The sequence below is a fragment of the Hydra vulgaris genome, chromosome 15, assembly GCF_038396675.1.
Source record: "Hydra vulgaris chromosome 15, alternate assembly HydraT2T_AEP".
Lineage (NCBI taxonomy): Eukaryota > Metazoa > Cnidaria > Hydrozoa > Anthoathecata > Hydridae > Hydra > Hydra vulgaris.
In genome coordinates, this window is record NC_088934.1 from 54,888,893 (window position 1) to 54,908,842 (window position 19,950).

The 19,950-nt window shown below is 24.5% G+C and overlaps 1 protein-coding gene across 1 annotated transcript in view; it reads right to left on the minus strand.

The window, feature by feature from the left end:
• The window catches only part of LOC100210553 (glucose-6-phosphate isomerase), a 51,316-nt gene that overhangs the window by 17,166 nt on the left and 14,200 nt on the right, over positions 1 to 19,950 (minus strand). The window contains exons 5-8 of the mRNA XM_065819068.1: positions 15,270 to 15,338; positions 15,075 to 15,125; positions 6,558 to 6,641; positions 4,522 to 4,665 (exon numbers count right to left, since the gene is read on the minus strand). Of these exons, the coding sequence (XP_065675140.1) occupies positions 4,522 to 4,665; positions 6,558 to 6,641; positions 15,075 to 15,125; positions 15,270 to 15,338 (348 nt within the window). The remainder of the gene's footprint in view (positions 1 to 4,521; positions 4,666 to 6,557; positions 6,642 to 15,074; positions 15,126 to 15,269; positions 15,339 to 19,950) is intronic.

Sequence of the window (19,950 nt, forward strand, 5' to 3'; positions counted from 1 at the left end):
GGTAGGATTTTCCTTGATTTTTCAAATCAACAACGAGGCTCCGTTGATGGAAAGACAAATGTTTTTTTTTACTCCATTTTGCTGAAATACTATTTAAATATACTTTATTTTATTTCTAGGATGAAAGTGTATTTAAAAAATTACTACTTTCAACTTTACTTACTAGTTTGATTGTTCAGTTCGCCTGATTAACTTTAAAAAAACGACCTATTTTATTAGTGTACGATTATTTTTTTTGCAGTCAATTTTATGCATCATTAGATCAATTGTGTAAAATTCAATAGGTTTGAAAGACAATTAGTTCATTAATGCAGAAATAAATTCTTAAAATATTACTTAATAAAATATCAAAAAAAAATTCCAAATAATTTAACGGAAAACTCATTTTCCTGATGCAATCTTAAAAATTATGATTTTTTTTTAAGTGTACGATTATTTTTTTTGCATACTGTATATATATATATATATATATATATATATATATATATATATATATATATATATATATATATATATATATATATATAAAACTCCTAACTGGTTGTCAGATTTTTCCGTATTTTGTTGACACAAAAAAAATTTTGTGTCAACAAAATTTTTTTATTTTTTTATTACTTGATAGACTGCCTGCCCCAACCAAACCCTCAGTTGATGTAGCAGCACTCCGTTGCGAATCAGGCTATTTGTCAGTGGATGTAGCAGCATTCTGTTGCGAGTCAGGCTGTTTGTCAATGGATGTAGCAACACTCCCTTGTAGCAGCAGGATATAAGATAGTCGATGTAACAACACTCCGCTTATGATTTACAGTAAAAAAAATAAAAACAAAAACAATTTATTAAAAAAAAAAAAAAAAAACATTGTTTATATTTTTAAAAACATTCAGAATGTTTTAAAAACATTCAGGTCAATTAAATTTGGGTTATTGCGGTTTTTTAAAAAAATGAATAATTTCCAATCAAATTAATGGTTTTAACTTTATGCCAACACAGAAATGTTGGATGAAAGTCGAAAGTAATTAAAAGTGACGTATTAGTTGTCAAAAGAATCATTTTTTACCTTAACGTACTCCCAAATGCAACAATTTTAGAACTATATATATAGATATATATATATATATATATATATATATATATATATATATATATATATATATATATGTATATATGTAATAATAACTATTAAGATATATTTAATTACACAACTAAAAGTTTTATGCAATAGCGATATAGCAATCATCAGATGTAACAACAACAACAAAAGTAACGACAAAAATTATATATAAATATAAATTATATATAATATATTATATCTGCGTTGATGACATTTAAGTTTTTAATTAGAAATTTATTTTTATAGCACTTTGATGCAAGTTCGGTTCGTTTATGGACCAAATATAATGGTGACATAATAATCATAATAATGTGGCATTTTCCTGTCAAGCATAAATTGCAATTTACCACCAGGTTTGAATGGCTTCGCTTGATCGAGAATGTTCCATTTAGGATACGTTCTAAACCCTTATTTTTGCATTGCCATACAAATATTAAAAGTTCAGCAGAGTTTGTCTTACTTTCATAAACAAAAGAGTTTTTATGTTTATATCACCTGTCTTTAAAAGTTTTTTTTTTTGTTAAACCCTTCTGTTTCATGGTGAGTTTTTACATTGCAAATGAAAAACGGTTTTTTGTAAGACATTTTCCAATGAGCATTTTTTAATTGCATATATATATATATATATATATATATATATATATATATATATATATATATATATATATATATATATATACATGCATTTTTTTTTTCATTATTTTTTTTACTTTTTTACTTTTTTATTTATTTTACTTGAAAAAAACTTATACTTCTAATCTATTTTAAAAATGTTTAATTTTAAAACACTTGTATTTATTTCTTAAAACATTCATAATACAACATTATCGTCAAATTTTTGCTTTCTCACAATTGTTTTTTTTTTATTAAGGGGATGAGAGGCAATTGTTTATAGGCGAATATCTTTACAGCTTTCCTAAAAACTTTCAACAATTTTTAATTTAACATTTTGGATTTAGAAGTATAACGATTTTCTTTGCTACTCATAAACTTGTTAATGGTTTCTAATCAATGTTCAATCTAATGATTGATGATCAATCTATAAAATTAATGATAAAAAATTTATTTATTTGACACTATAAATAAATAAGCAAATAGTTGAACATAAAAAAGTAACTTAAATTAAATTTAATAAAAAGAATTTTCTTTTGTTATACATCTGGAGGGACATAAGACCTTAATAATTATAGACCTATTTCACTTTCATGCATTTGTTGTTGTGCCATGGAAAGAATTACTAACTTGATTATCATTAAGTACTTTATTCACCATAACTTAATAGCCAATAATCAACATGGTTTCCTCAAGAAATGTTCTACTTGTACAAATCTTTCAGAATGTGTAATTGATTAGAGTATTGCTCTAGAAAAACATCTAACAACAGATGTTGTTTTATTGACTTTCAAAAGGCATTTGATTCTGTATCTCATCCAAAATTATAACCCAAATTTGTGCTGTTTAACATAAAAGTTAACTTATTAAATTGGATTGCCACATTTCTTACCAATAAGTATCAACAAGTTAAAGTTGGAAGTTATCAAACTCAACTCTCATTGTTATCGGAGTTTCTCAGGGTACTGTGTTAGGTCCAACATTACTCTTACTATATCTCAATAATTTAATCGCTACAGTTAACTATCTTAATTGCTCATTAAAGCTTTATGCCAATGACATCAAGTAAAACAGTTCACTTTGCAATATGGAACATAGCCACCACTTAGTTAATGCTCTTGATAACGTTGTACCTTGGTCAGAAACATGGCAACAATTAATTTAAAGTGTTTTGTTCATTTGTTCATTGAGAAAACTTAAACTCTAAGTTTAAGTTAATACATTTTATAAGTTTAAGATTATCAGATTATACTTTAGCTTTGTCTTCTAAGCCAAAAGATCTTGGTGTAACTCTGAATTCTCACCTTTACTATAAAAAACATATTTCAAACCTTACAGGGATAACAGATGTTGATTTCCAACATACTGGAAAACAAGATTTGATAAGACAACTCCAGAGAACACTTCTGCAAGACTATGGTAGACAGATATGTTGTCCGGAAAACAAGCTGTAGTCTAAGAAGAAAGTCACCTTAGTCTAAGAAGAAAATCACCTTAGATACAGATGCTGGAGTGATATGAATGTCAAGCAATGGATCAACCTATTTGACGGCTTTATCAAGTAGGATGTGATTAATGGAATCAAAAGATGATTGATGAAAAGTTCTTAGCAAACAATTCAGCTTTGTTTTTAGGTGAGGAAACAAAATCTGAACCTTGCAAGAGAGGAAAAATAACAGACTTGCCCTTATTATAGATGCTGTTAAAGATTCTCCCATAAGTCTCTGGAGCCTAATTTTTAAGATGAAATACGAGATTTAGCGACCTGGGAATAGCGAGCTTTGGCATTAGACAAAATTTTTAAACAATGGTTTCTAGCAATAGTAAACAGACAAGAGGGAATAAAAGATTCCATGCCAGCCTGAATTCAAGAAGTTACACGAGAAGCACATTTTTCAGCAGGAAGACGAAAGATGTCTACCAAAGAGCCATTAATGGAAAAGACAAACAAAATCTTAACAAATTGTAAACCAGTAAAATAAAAACATAAAATTAATATATTTTTTTAATTTTGAAGCATCTAAATTAATTGCTCAAACCTACTGATTTAATTTTGAAGCGTCTTAATTAATAGTTCAAAGTTAATAATTTCTTTGATATTACTACAATGGTGTTGCACTTAGGATGATTGAAAATTGGATTTTTGAGGCCACGTAATGATACAAAGACTGTAAGTACAATGTTGGATGAAAGTTCAAATCCTTTTAATAGATAATTTTTTTTAAACAATGTTCATTAATAATTTTTTCAATAAAATTTTATGCTTTTATTTTTGTTTTATCTGGTTTCATTTCTGGTTTATCTTTTATTAGTTTTTTCTGGTTTTTCTTATCATTAGTTAAAGGGATCCCAAGTACTGAGACATGTTATGTTTATTTTGTAAATAAACATTAGAAAATAAGTTTTGAGTTTATCAAAATTACCAAAACAAATTATTTATTGAGATATTAACAATCTTTATTAAAAAAAAAAAGAATCAAAATCGAAGAACCTTAAAGAAAAAAAAATGGTGTTCAAAATTATAAAGTTTTTCACTAATATTTCAATAAATAATTTGTTTTGGAAAATTTAAGTAACATCAAACTTATTTTTTAAGGATTATTTAATATATGAACTTAACCTGTCACTTGATTTGATGAAATTAAACTTGATGACCTGTCACTTGATTACATTGATGATTACATTAAACTTATTTAAGGATTATGGAGCGCACGCCTTTCCTGAGTAGACTTGTTTATATAACAATTTAAAGCAAAAAGATAATAAGATAAATAATAAAAACGAAAAAAAATTATTACTTTAGAAGCAACAATAAACATTGTAGTGGCTGGATTTAAATTTTTTAATGTCTCAGCAATATGAGTACCATCGATGTTTGATACAAAATGAGCTTTAGGCCCATCACAAAATGACTTCAATGCTTCAGTGACCATCAAAGGACCCTAGTAAAATGTATTGCACATATACAAATTTTATGTATAAATTTAAACCATATAATACTTTTTTAATAGACAAATAATTATTTAAAATAGTTAAATATTAGATATTAATATATATATACAAACATAAAAACCAAAGTGTGCAAAATGTTTAAATACAAATGTATTAGTCAACCTAAATCTGCAGTAGTAGTAGTAGTAGTAGTAGTAGTAGTAGTAGTAGTAGTAGTAGTAGTAGTAGTAGTAATAGTAGTAGTAGTGGTAGTATATATGTAGTATTCATCTCCCATGGCTCCAGAGCAAGCCAATAATATTAAGGAAGCTACTGAATTTTTTTGGCAACTTATTTGCAGCTCTCTCTAACCTAACCAGAGGTGTAGGGTGGGGTGTTTGTCTACTACCACATAAAGTAGTGTCTGGCAACATATTGTTAGACACTACTACAACATTGCTTGACAAATATGTTATTTTAACTTTTTATTTATTTTTGACTTTTTGTTTGTTCTTTAAGTTTGATTAAACTATTATTTCTTGTTTTGAAGAACAAGCTGTTCTTTACAAACATGTTCATTAAATCTCGAATTAAAAAAAATTGATCTATTAACTTAACATTATTGCACTTGATAACTTGATAACAGATTTAATTTATTAAGGAAGACAGTAGAGCGTGTTGTTGTTATTCTATCAAAATCAAATATTGTTGAAATTTAAAAATCTGAAGCCGCTAGCCATGTAAAATTAATTTGTTTAGCACTTCATTATACAAATTTATTTATTTACTTTTTATTTTTTTAATCAAGTTTCAAACTTTGTTTGAAATACTTTCATACTTTTTTTATCCCGCTTTTTTTTTTTTCATCATTAAAAAAGTAACAAAGTTTTTAATTATTAAATAAAAAAAAAAGTTTATGTTTTTTTTTATTGCCAACGTTTTAAACAATAGAAACATTTTAATTTAATATAAGAGAAAATGTTTTAAACAACAGAAACATTTTAATTTAATATAAGAGAAATAAATAATTATCAAACTCTACTTTTTAATACCAACGCATTTGAAAAATTTTGATATATATATTTAGTTTTTTACTTTTTTTTGCTTGCATTTCTCTACTTAAATGAATGAAACAATTGAAACAATAAAAAAAAGAATTGAAAAAAAACAAACAATTGAAACAATGGATTAGAAAAACTATTAATTTAATTACAAACAATGTGCAGTAATTGAAAAATTACAATAAAAATAAAAAAAGATCTTAAAAAGTGTTAAACTTTTGTTTCAATGTGAAAATAGTAAAATAAAAATTCTTTAATTTTGCAAAATAACTTCATTACTTTAAAACTATTAAGTTTAAACTAATGTAAGTTAATATCATGAAACAGGGCTTTGACAAAATCATTTTATCAGTTATATTGTTAAATCAGTTATATTATCAATCAAATGATAGGTTCAGATTTGAGCTAGTATTATATTCTTATGACTTTTTAAATTATATAACCTGATATCATGAAAAGAAGACTTTGAACGACAAAAAATTATAAATGTTAGATATAATCATACAATGTTTTTTATTTATTAATATATTTAATATATTACAAACATATTGGCAAAACAATTGAATTGAATTGTTTTTAAAAACTCTTTCTTCGATTGTGTAACTATAAATACTTTTTCCCATTTGCCTACTTGATTTTTTCTTAATTTTTACCTTTTGCCAATAATAATTACAGATGATAGTTAATCCCCTCTCATTTATTAACTTTTAGCTTAAGTTTAATTTGAACAATTTCTCTATACATGGTTATATAAACTTACGACAATTTATATACGAGTAATACCAACTAAGATTCACAAATATAAAACAAAAACCTAAAATGTTCAGACGTTTAAAACTTACTAAATCAGATCCACCTATCCCAATGTTAACAATATCAGTAATTGATTCTCCAGTATATCCTTTCCATGAACCACTGCGTACTTTCTAAAATAAAAAAAATTACTATCTATATACCTAGTAACATGATCACTATTGGTATAAAAACCCAGAAAATCAGGAAATATTGGAATAAAAACCAAGGAAATAAGATTCAGAAAGTTTTCTAAACTAAGCATGGACATCAATCAATCATCACAGGGAGTCAAGTGGTTAATACTTCCGTAATACCCTTCATTGGATGTTTGTTAACCAGCTCTATCTAATTGAACTGTTAGGCTCCAGCAAACTGTAAGTCCATACCACCCATTAAGTAGTTACAAAACTTTTTAGTTGCAGATCTTAAAGAACATTTACATGCTAGCACCAAATCCTATTAAAATGGATTGGGATGATGCACTCTTAAAATGGTACAGGTGATTAGAACCACCTTTTTAGAGACCTATTGTATAGAATATTACGCATACAACCAATAACATCATTTAATATTCTTGTCATTGAAAAGGGCAGGAGAAGTTGATAAATTTTAAAATTGTCAAAAAGTAGGTTTATTTTTCCTTATACTCATACTTATCTAAGATGCTACCACTACTATCTGATTTTATCTTCACGATTATCTGATTTTATCTCCACCACTATTATCTAATTTTATCTCCATACTATTATCTGATTTTTTGAAAATGTTTTTACAATCACATACATTGTCTGAAAATTTCCTTTGGCAAAAGGTCATAACTTTACTCATTGATGTTTATAAATGGTATGTTCATTGATGTTTGTGAATTGTATACAAAAAAAGCTTTAACTATAGATTATAAAAATTTCTCAGTTGATAAAATAAATCATGGCAAATAATTTTTTTACAAGAAATATCATAATAAACAACTATTATTTAACAAATATTTTTGTATTTTTAAGTGTTAGCAATAATGAAACAACATATTTTGAAAAAAAGTATCCCAGTGGGCACAGGACCTAAATAAGACGTCTTTTGAACGTTCAAAAGACGTCCAAAACGTTCAAAAGACGTCTTTTTTACGTCCTGTGTCCACCGGGATATGCTATGAAAACTGCTATGACAAGAAATAAAGAGAAATCTAAATAAATGTAAAAATGCTTAACCCTTTTAACTTGTTTTCTTAAAAATTACCCTTTTAATGAAAACCAAAAATAAAAGAAGAAAATAAAATTAAAACTGTTAATATTAAAACCAACATTTAAACTTTTTGCAAAATATTAAAAAAAATGCAAATAAAACTTTTTAAACATTCAAAAGTATAATAACAAATTTTAGACAAAAAATGGTTGTCTAGTTGTACATTTTTGATATAAAGGGTGTCAAAATTGTGCTTTAGATTTTTAGAATTTACGTCCCTGTGCTTTGCCTCCGTCGACATCAAGTCATTTCTGGTTAAACCCACAGTGAAAGTGCTTTGTATTTGATTTATGTTTATCTTAGATTTAATGGTATTTTTTATCTTGTATGTCTCACCTACAGTATTTGCTTAAGTACCATGGTTTTTACATTTTGTTTTTTGTTTCTTTTGTTTTTTAGTATAATATTGCATTGGCGAACTGGTCTTGGGTTTTGCATTTTATTCTCTTGTCAATCACTCAACTCTATTTCACAATTTAAAAAACGTCTTTTTGACTATTTGTTAGAAAAATTTAAAATGTTAGGCTCATTATAGATTATTATTGCTATTGTTATTACTATTATTATTATATGCAATGTACTATTTACAATACAAATACTATTTACATTTTATTTACATTTTTATTACTGCCATTATTACTAATTAATATTGTTTAATATTTTTCAATGCTATTATTACTATTATTATTATTATGGTTGTTGTTGTTGTTATTATAATTACTAATATAATCAATATTATTGTCATTATTATATTTAATTGTATTATTGATATTATGATTTAATAATGTTACTGATATTATCATAGTGTTCCTTGTTAAATTTACTTTATTATTATATGCTATTATTATTTAATTGGTGTTTACCTTTATTTATGTTTATTATATATGTTTTATCTCGACTTGTCTTTATTTTTATATTTATAGATTAGTACTCATACTATTAGTAAACAAAAATGTAAAAACAAGAAATGTAAAACTTTTTTTTCAGAATATTGTTGATGTTGTTATGATATTTTAACATTATATTCAAATTGGTGATTACCCATGTCAAAAAATGTGATTTTTGACTTAAGTTTTTTTAACTTTTGATTGTTTATATGATTTTTTTGTGTTATTGATGTTTTTTGTCATATAAATAATCAAAAATTGAAGCCAAAAGATGAAAACAGCAATAACTTGTACTTTTATGAAGAAAGTATGAAGTAGCAAAACAAAAATACTTTAAGCTTAAGTTAAGCTAGTTCAGAACATCAAATATGACTTGGCATGTATTTTTAAGGTATTTCTACCTTTATATAACAACAAATATAATAAAACAAACTCAATTTAAATTGTTACGTTAACACTACATCTGTTTTTATTTCTGTTTTTGATATTTTTATAACATCATTTAACAATATCCAAACTTTTTCTAAAAATATCAGTTTTGCAAAAATTTGGAAAAGTTTTAGATGTTGGGCTTTTCTGTGGTAAAATTCATCTTATAGCAATGATTATTGCAATGAAAGCTACATTTTAGTTGTTGAAAAAAGTAGCAAGAAATAGGGTAGGGTATAATATGAACAATATATAGTTTTAATATATAACATAATATACAATATAATATAATGTATGTATATATATATATATATATATATATATATATATATATATATATATATATATATATATATATATATATATATCTTATATATGAATACGGTAATGAATAGTGCGCATAGTTACGCCTAATGTTAGTGTTGTTAATTTTGCGGTTACATTTGCCATGCGGTCTTTCGAGTAAAGTCAGCTGGCAAATTGGAGATGATGTACTTTTATTCTATTTTTTTTTTGATGATGTACTTTTATTCTATTTTTATTTTATATATTTAGAGTTGATGTTGTTCATTGTTTAAAACAAAAGTTTAAATAATCGTTTGTTTGTTGTTGGTTGTTTTTATTTTTCTAATTTTTATAGCCTGTTTTCAATTTTTAGAAGAAGTTAGAAATAAAATGTCTGGTAAAATAGTTTTTTTAGTACAATCTAAATATGAATACTGTAATTTATCTAATCTTCTAAATATGAATACTGTAATTCAATAATGTTAGTGTCGTTTCACTTTCTTTTTTAATAGAGAACTTTCTAGGCTTTTCTAAAAGCGTTTCTTTACTCCACGCGGTCTTTCAAGCAAGGTCTTCCAGCCGATTAGAGCTGATAAATTTTTAGTTTCAAGTGGAACTGATGTTGTTCATTGTTTAAAAACTAAAATTTGTTTGTTGTTCGTTGTTTTTATTTTTCTATTTTTTTTTTTTAGAAGAAGTAAAAACTAAAATGACTGGTAAAAAAAAATTTTTTAGTACAATGTTTCTTTTTTAGTAAAGTGTTTCAGTTTTGTCTTCAGTCTTTTTAGATCATTTTAAGCAAGTATTGTTTCATTTTTTTAGAGCAGTTAGAAGGAGCTGAAGGCCTTTTTAGTAAGTATAAAGTGTATAGTAGTTTATTTATAGTTTATATTAGTAACATAGTTATATTAGTTTATTTATAGTTTATATTAGTTTATATAGTATAAAGTAGTTTATTTATAGTTTATATTAGTTCAAGTTTTTTATTTATCGTTTATATTAGTAAGTTTATTTATAGATTATAGATTAGGATTAATGAGAATACAAATTTTTTTTTAGACAGGGTAGCTGACAGCGACTTAAGTAAGTTTTATCATTTAGATTTTATTTGAGTACAAATGTAGCATTAGCAATGTTATTGTATATAATTTCATCTCAATTTTTATTTTTAGACAGACAGGTAGAACTCAGTAAGGACTTAGATTTTGTAGATTTAAAAACTTCTTTTGAATATTCTTTTAAAGCATTGAATATGTTTTAAATATTTTAATAAATTTTGTCATTTAGGTGTGGTAGCATCATCAGTTGGTGCAAGTGGTAGTAATGTCTTTTTTTTTTTTTTTTACAGCAAATAGTAATGTCTTTTATTTTATTTTAAAAAGAATCAATAAATATTGTTTATTTAAACATAATCATCAGCATAAAATAGATAAGATAGATAAAATAGTTTTTTTATTTAATATATTTTTTTATTTAGTTATAACTTCAGTTGCACCAGCCACAACAGGTAACTTCGTACATTTATTTTAATATACTTGAATTACATTTGTTACTTAACTTTTCAAGCAATAAATATTGTTTATTTCAACATTATCGTCAAGATTATATAAATAAACTTCTTATTTGATAATATATTTTAGTTGCTTCTGGATCAACTTTAAATAATGGTAACTCATTAATTCATATTTTATTATAGATAAATGTAGATAAAAAAATGTGTGTTGGAAATTTAGTAGATTTAAAAGCAGTAAGCTTTTTTCTAAAGGTTCTTTCTATTTTTGGATTAAATCCACTATCACTACATTTGTTCTATGTTTATATAATGTTCTTTAATAATTTTTGTCATTTGAAAAAAAATATATCAATGTTAAATTACACCAGGTTGTCGAAAATAGTTATAGTTTAATGATAATGTTGTAAACTGTTAGAGCAGATTATAGATCTTTGATCTATTTAATCTATTTAATAACCTACTACCAAAGGGAAAATTTACTATCAGTTGTTTGTTTGTTTTTCTGTTTAGTTGACAACAATGAAGAGAGAGGTAGTATGTTTAAAAGGATTTTTAATTTTTTATAAAGTAACGAAAATGTTTTTTAAAATATTGTTGTTGACTTGAAAGTAAAACAGTAGGTTTTTATATTTTTATACAATTAGCCCAAGAACTTATAGTTCTATAGTAACTAAGGTAATACTTAAAATTATATTGTCAATAGTAGAGAAGAAATTTAAAATTCTCAGTAAGACAGCTTCTTATTATTTTACCTCAAGTTAGTTTAATTAAAATTTATTTTCTTTAGTTGATCAAGAGAGAGCTAATAAAGGTATTAGTTACATTAGTTTAGTAAATTTATTTTTAAAAAGTTAAGTAGATATTTTAATGTCTATACATTTAAGTGCTTTTATTGTTTAGACACAGAATTGAAGACTGAAATAAGTCAGTGTTTTTGCTATTAGATAATTGTTAATAGGAATTTGTTTATTTGTACTGTAACTGGAATTTTAAAACTTCAAGTACTAAAGCTTTATTTTCTTTTTTCTTTTAGGAGAGTTGGAAAAAAAACTAAGTATAAATTATGTGATTAGTATAGTTAAATAAGGCATTTATATCTGTACACTCAGTAGTCCAAGTCAGTTGTCACATTTTAGAAATTTTCCAGGAGAGAGTAAATAGTAAAATAATTAGTCTTTATTGGCTTTTTTATTCTTGATGGTTAAATTTATGTTTTATTTAATTTGTTTTATTTAATTTGTCTTGAGGCACATGAAATATAATTTTGACAAAAATAAAAAGTTAAATAAAAAAAGTGAAAAGTCATTTCTGAACTACAGACGTTTTTCCTTTGAACATTGTGGGGACACCAGACCCTTTATATTGACCAAACTTTGTTTCATATTGTTGCAGGAAAACAGTCTTTATACCTATGTAGATACTGAAAAATTTAAAAAGGTCTCATACATAACTCATTTTCACAAAAAAGTGGATAACCGACCTTTGTCTTCTGAGGTACAGATATTAAAATTTAAAGTTTCTTTTAGTTTTGGTTTAGTTTATAGTTAATTTTAGTTTAGTTTTAATTAGTTTTAGCTTCAGTTATCTTTTATCTTACTTTAGACAACTTCATGGAAGAAATGAGGGGAATAGGTAAAAAAAATTATAGTTAAATATTTTTTTATATGTAAATATAATTCTATCAATTATATTCTGAGGTATATTTTTTGTCTTTAGTGTCTGGTAGAAGCATAACTAGTAGGGCTGTGTTTTAAATTTATATATTTTTTACGGAGAAATATGTGCAATAGGTGAAAGAATTATTTAATATAAATTTGGCATTTTTAAACTGTTTGCATTTTACTCATATTTTTATTAAAATTAAATTTCTCACAAGTTTAACTTTTTTTAATTTACTTTTTTTTAAATTATTTTTAGCATCCTCTTCATCCTGTGAAAATGGTGAGGTTTGCTTTATATTTTGATTAAAAAAAATTGTAAATATTTTTAAATCTTATTATATCCTTCTATTTGTAATTTTAAAGTCGTTAACATTTGAAGAGTACAAAAGATATCGCTCCCAACACCCAGGGCCTCTCTCGGAGAGGTCCTTCAATAAGTGGCAAAGTAATGGCGGTATGGATGAGCCATCCTTCAAATGGAGGGCTCATCCATACCGGGGTGTTGGGAGACACCGAAGAAAAAACAGCAACCAAAAGGTTGTAAATGTCTTCTATCAGTGAAGATATTTATAACTTTTTTGTTGCCGTTTTTTCTTCGGTGACTTTTTTTTATTTTAATTTTGTAATTTTTTTTTTAATTTGTAATTTTTTATTTTTTATAATATACTATTGTTTGTATTTGGTTTGTTTTTGTCTTTTTTAATTGAAATTTTATTTGTTTTTCACCAATTAAACTTAAATATAGTTAAATTGATTCACTACCCAATCATCATAATAGGATGCTACATTCTATTTGTTAAAAATAATTAATTGGTAGTTTAATTTATTGAAAACACTGCTTTTAAAATTTACTATAAGCCAAGACTATTTAGCTATATAAATGCAATTTATTTATATCTATTTGATTTTTTATCTTTAATGTTTTTAGTTTGGTTCCTTGAAGCACTTTTTTTTTCTTTCTAATTAAAATATTTTAAATCTATTGTAATGTCTTTTAAATATAACTAAAGTTTACTAAAACCCAACGTGAAATAACGTCATAAAACAACACCGACAAGTTGCATCATGACAGCAGTTTAAGTATGACAACAGGCTACCAAACAGCAGGTAAATTGTTTTCCAGTTATTTTGTTTTGTTTTTCTTTTATGTCTACTTATCTGTTACAATTTTTATTTTAGGTTTGCCATATGACGCATTAATGCAATATAAAAGATCAAAGTTTACATATTTTTTACAATTTGTAATACACATTAGGGTAGAGCGATTTTGAAAATTTTTGAAATTTGATTTGCCTGAGCAGCAAATCAATATCTTTTGGTGAAAAAAGAACCTTACTCTTTTTTTTTATAGTTTAGATAAGTTCTTGAGGTTCCTCTTTGGATTCTAAATTTTTGATGGGTCCTAATATTGTTTAAATTTTTTTTTCTAAACTATATTAACTTGATACTTAAAAGAAGCAAAATAATATACTGATTTTGAAAATAATATTTGTTTTTATTAAAAAATTAAAATTAAAAAAGTAGAGTTGTTTTTTTCATCAAAAACCCCCGTCCTCAACAAAACGGGGGTTTTAAGGTATATTTTTGCAAGTATTTTTTTCACTAAAGAATTTTTCTAATAAATTTATTATTTATGAAACAAGCATTTTTTTCTGCTTTTTTTGAGTCCAAGGTTGATATGGTTTAGAAAAAAAAAATTCAAAATTATTAGGACCTGTCAAGAATTTAAATTCCAAAGAGGACCCTCAAGATCTCATTAAAATCAAAAAATATTTTTTTACTTTTATCTTATAATTAATAGACATTGATTCGTGCCTCAGTAATATTGGTTTTTACACTTTTTTTTTTTTGCTATGAATATCGCTCCACCCTAATACACATGTTTGATTGTAAATCGACTTTTTTTTGTTTGAAACGTATTTGTACTCAATTGCTTAGTTATTTATAATAAATTTATTTAGTTGTGTGCATTTATCGTTTTAAAGACAATTTCCTTTTTTAAAGAAACATGTATCAAGGGGATACCAAAAAATTAATAACTCATAAATAAATTACTTCACTTCATATTAATCTTATTAATTAAAGTTCATGTTATAAAAAATATAACAAGAATTTAGCTTTAATCTTTCGTCAATTTAAGGCATGATGAAGTGTTATTATTTTGTGTCAGTAACTAAAAACGTATTGTATTGAACTTAGTAATGTCTAGGAAAATGGCTCGGCCATACACTGATATGACCTATGTCAGTTGTAAATCACTCAAATAACGTTAAATAATTGGTAAATTAATTTATTTTAATTTTACAGATAGTTTAATTTTTTAATTTGAAGGAGTTTTTCTTACAGGGTATTAGTTAAGGTATCGCAACTTTAAATTGTGGAAAACAGCCACTATAAATATACATAACAGACCGACTGTAGCCCGTATTACGGGTTGCTTTCTGCTAGTATATATAATATATGGTGTAATACTGATGATGATGGTGAGTAATATAATATATGGTGTAATACTGATGTTAAATTGCAACATGAAATAAATAAATTCTAAACCTCTGAGAACTTTTTCATCTTTTTTAATACTTTGTTAACATCAGTCATTACCTAACAGAAATATAAATATGAAATAAGTAATCTCATTAGCATTACCTCACAGAAATTTAAATAAGAAATAAATAAAACAAAACAAGATTAAAAAAAAACAAATTAAAAAGAAAAGAAAAAAAAACTAAAAAACTATATATTTACATCTTTTCCATCAACAATTATTGGTGTGTTACTTCGATTTCGCAAAGCAATATGGAGAACAGCTCTATTCTAAAATATTTTTCTATGGTGTAGAAATAACTTGCAATTGAAAATATTTACTGGACTCTTTAATTTTATCTATAATATATTTATTATTATTTTATTTTAAATTACATTACTATTTTCAATTTTTTTTTTTTTTTAAAGGAGAACTTAAAAAAAAGTTAAGCATTCATTAATAATTTTTTAATTTGTTAAAAACTTCACATAAGAATTTGTAAAAAACATTTTTTTAAAAACATGAGAATAGGTGTATATAATACTTGATTATGCTTGGTGTAGAAGGAAATTAGATAATTTTCCTCTAGATAATACATAGCAGGAAAATTTAAAAAAATATTGCATAGAGAGAAAATATAAGATATTATTTTTTTTAATTTACTCAAAAGTCTCAAAAGTCTATTATTCGAATACATTAAAAACCTACTTGAAAAATGTCATAACAAAATGAAAAATTCAAGTTTGGGAACATTTAACAGCTGAGGTTTGGGAACATTTAACAGCTGAGGTTTGGAAACATTTAACAACTAAGGTTTGGGAACATTTAGAAGCTGAGGTTTGGAAACATTTAACAACTGAGGTTTGGGAACATTTAGAAGCTGAGGTTTGGGAACATTTAAAGGTTTATATCTAGGTCTTATACCATTAAAACAATTATCAAAGAACTGATTTAACATATTTAAAAACAATAGATATCTGACAACAAACCATTTCTTCTAAAAGTTTTCTGGAAACAATGTATTTAAAAATACATTGTTTTTATGGTTATACGGTTTGCAAAAGGATATAATATATTATAATATATATTATAACATAATATAATCATGCGTTTGGTAATAAAACAAGACAAACTTTTGAAGTACTGTTTAAAGAAACCAATTAACGATTAAGTAAAACTGAAAAAAATAAACGATTGAATAAAACTGAAAAAAAAATCTTATGGTTACTCATTTAAACTTAAATAAAGGAGTTTTAGTAATGCTCAGTAGACAAAAAAATGCTATACGAATTATTTCAAATGTAAATAGTTTAATACCCTCAAAGGTTTATTTAGTAAATTAAATATACTCAATGCTTATCAACTAAATATTTATCAGATACTCACTTTTATGTACAAAATTGGTAATGAAATGACACCTATAATAACTAATACCCTTTTTAACAAAAAAACGTTTACTCTACTAGATTTTCAAATCAGAACTACATTCAATTCAAAACGCATCAAAAGGCCACCAAATTCTCTATTGCAAATGGAGGACTCAAAATATGGAATACTAAACTAATAATGACTTTAAAACTACTACTTTTTTTAACAAATTTAAAACTAAACTTAAAAAAACTTCTTACAATGGACAAGAAATTAAGTTATTTCTTAATTAATTTAATAATAAAGTTATTTCTTAATTAAGTTAATTCTTAATTAAAGAAATTAAGTTATTTCTTAATATCTTAGATAATCTTATTCTCTTTTAATTTATTTACTTAATTATATATATATATATATATATATATATATATATATATATATATATATATATATATATATACATATATATATATATATATATATATATATATATATATATATATATATATATATATATATGTATATATATATATATGTATATATATATATATATATATATATATATATATATATATATATATATATATGTATATATATATAAATATATACATACATATATATATATATATATATATATATATATATATATACATATATATACATATATATATATATATATATATATATGTATATATGTATATATATATGTATATATATATATATGTATATATTTATATATATATATAATTAATTATATATATATATATATATACATTAATAATTTTTTAATTTGTTAAAAACTTCACATAAGAATTTGTAAAAAACATTTTTTTAAAAACATGAGAATAGGTGTATATAATACTTGATTATGCTTGGTGTAGAAGGAAATTAGATAATTTTCCTCTAGATAATACATAGCAGGAAAATTTAAAAAAATATTGCATAGAGAGAAAATATAAGATATTATTTTTTTTAATTTACTCAAAAGTCTCAAAAGTCTATTATTCGAATACATTAAAAACCTACTTGAAAAATGTCATAACAAAATGAAAAATTCAAGTTTGGGAACATTTAACAGCTGAGGTTTGGGAACATTTAACAGCTGAGGTTTGGAAACATTTAACAACTAAGGTTTGGGAACATTTAGAAGCTGAGGTTTGGAAACATTTAACAACTGAGGTTTGGGAACATTTAGAAGCTGAGGTTTGGGAACATTTAAAGGTTTATATCTAGGTCTTATACCATTAAAACAATTATCAAAGAACTGATTTAACATATTTAAAAACAATAGATATCTGACAACAAACCATTTCTTCTAAAAGTTTTCTGGAAACAATGTATTTAAAAATACATTGTTTTTATGGTTATACGGTTTGCAAAAGGATATAATATATTATAATATATATTATAACATAATATAATCATGCGTTTGGTAATAAAACAAGACAAACTTTTGAAGTACTGTTTAAAGAAACCAATTAACGATTAAGTAAAACTGAAAAAAATAAACGATTGAATAAAACTGAAAAAAAAATCTTATGGTTACTCATTTAAACTTAAATAAAGGAGTTTTAGTAATGCTCAGTAGACAAAAAAATGCTATACGAATTATTTCAAATGTAAATAGTTTAATACCCTCAAAGGTTTATTTAGTAAATTAAATATACTCAATGCTTATCAACTAAATATTTATCAGATACTCACTTTTATGTACAAAATTGGTAATGAAATGACACCTATAATAACTAATACCCTTTTTAACAAAAAAACGTTTACTCTACTAGATTTTCAAATCAGAACTACATTCAATTCAAAACGCATCAAAAGGCCACCAAATTCTCTATTGCAAATGGAGGACTCAAAATATGGAATACTAAACTAATAATGACTTTAAAACTACTACTTTTTTTAACAAATTTAAAACTAAACTTAAAAAAACTTCTTACAATGGACAAGAAATTAAGTTATTTCTTAATTAATTTAATAATAAAGTTATACCTTAATTAAGTTAATTCTTAATTAAAGAAATTAAGTTATTTCTTAATATCTTAGATAATCTTATTCTCTTTTAATTTATTTACTTAATTATATATATATATATATATATATATATATATATATATATATATATATATATATATATATATATATATATATATATATATATATATATATATATATATATATATATATATATATATATATATATATATATATATATATATGTATATATATATATATGTATATATATATATATATATATATATATATATATATATATATATATATGTATATATATATAAATATATACATACATATATATATATATATATATATATATATATATATACATATATATACATATATATATATATATATATATATATGTATATATGTATATATATATGTATATATATATATATGTATATATTTATATATATATATATATGTATATATATATATATATATATATATATATATATATATATATATATATATATATATATATATATAAATAAATATATATGTATATATAACTTTATTTTTGTTTTTAATTTTTTATCATTATTAACAAGCTGCCTATGAGTGATGAGTGAAAAAGCTTAAAAAATAGATATATTACAAAAATTTATATCTAAACTTGTATGAACAGAAAATGTTTTGGATATCCGGAAAAACTAAAAGTTGAATAAATATCAGGAATTTCGGAAATATCCAGAAAAGGATAATCCCTGGATAATTAGGAAATTAAAAGGATAATTACTTTAACAAAAAATCTTTTGGATTTTTTTTTTCAGCTCTTATATTGGGTTGAGGAATAATTCATGAGCGTTTTTTTCAAATTTAAAAATGCACGCAGAAATAAAATGCATTGGCAAAATGTTTTATGTTGTTTGAAAGAGAATGTTTTGCTCTACAAGGTAGTGTGTTTTGATTTGTTAGTTTTTTTTATTTTTGTGTATTTTCAGATCATTAAAATGGAATGTCAAGTGGACAAAACTGAGCATTTTCGACACCATTTGCTTTTTGCATTTAATCGAGGTGTTAAGGCTGCCGAAGCTGCTCGTGAGATTTGTGCTGTGTATGGAGAAGGAGCAATGCCTGAAAGTACCGCCCGCCATTGGTTTTCGCACTTCAAAAATGGGAATTTTGACCTCAAGGACGGATCACATACCGGTCGACCAATAGCGGCGATTGTGGAACGTTGATTTTTGTTGTTTTCGCTAAAAGTGTGTGGCACCCAAGCGCCGAGTTTCTGAACCTTGCCCATTGAGTGAAGGTGGTTCACCACAGTTTGATCACAATTCATCTGCTCCGCCAATTCTCTGGTCGTTTGACGTGGATTTTCGTGAAGAAGTTGATTCAATCGCTCTTCGTTGAACTCAATTGGTCGACCGGTGTGTGATCTGTCCTTGAGGTCAAAATTCCCATTTTTGAAGCGCGAAAACCAACGGCGGGCGGTACTTTCAGGCATTGCTCCTTCTCCATACACAGCACAAATCTCACGAGCAGCTTCGGCAGCCTTAACACCTC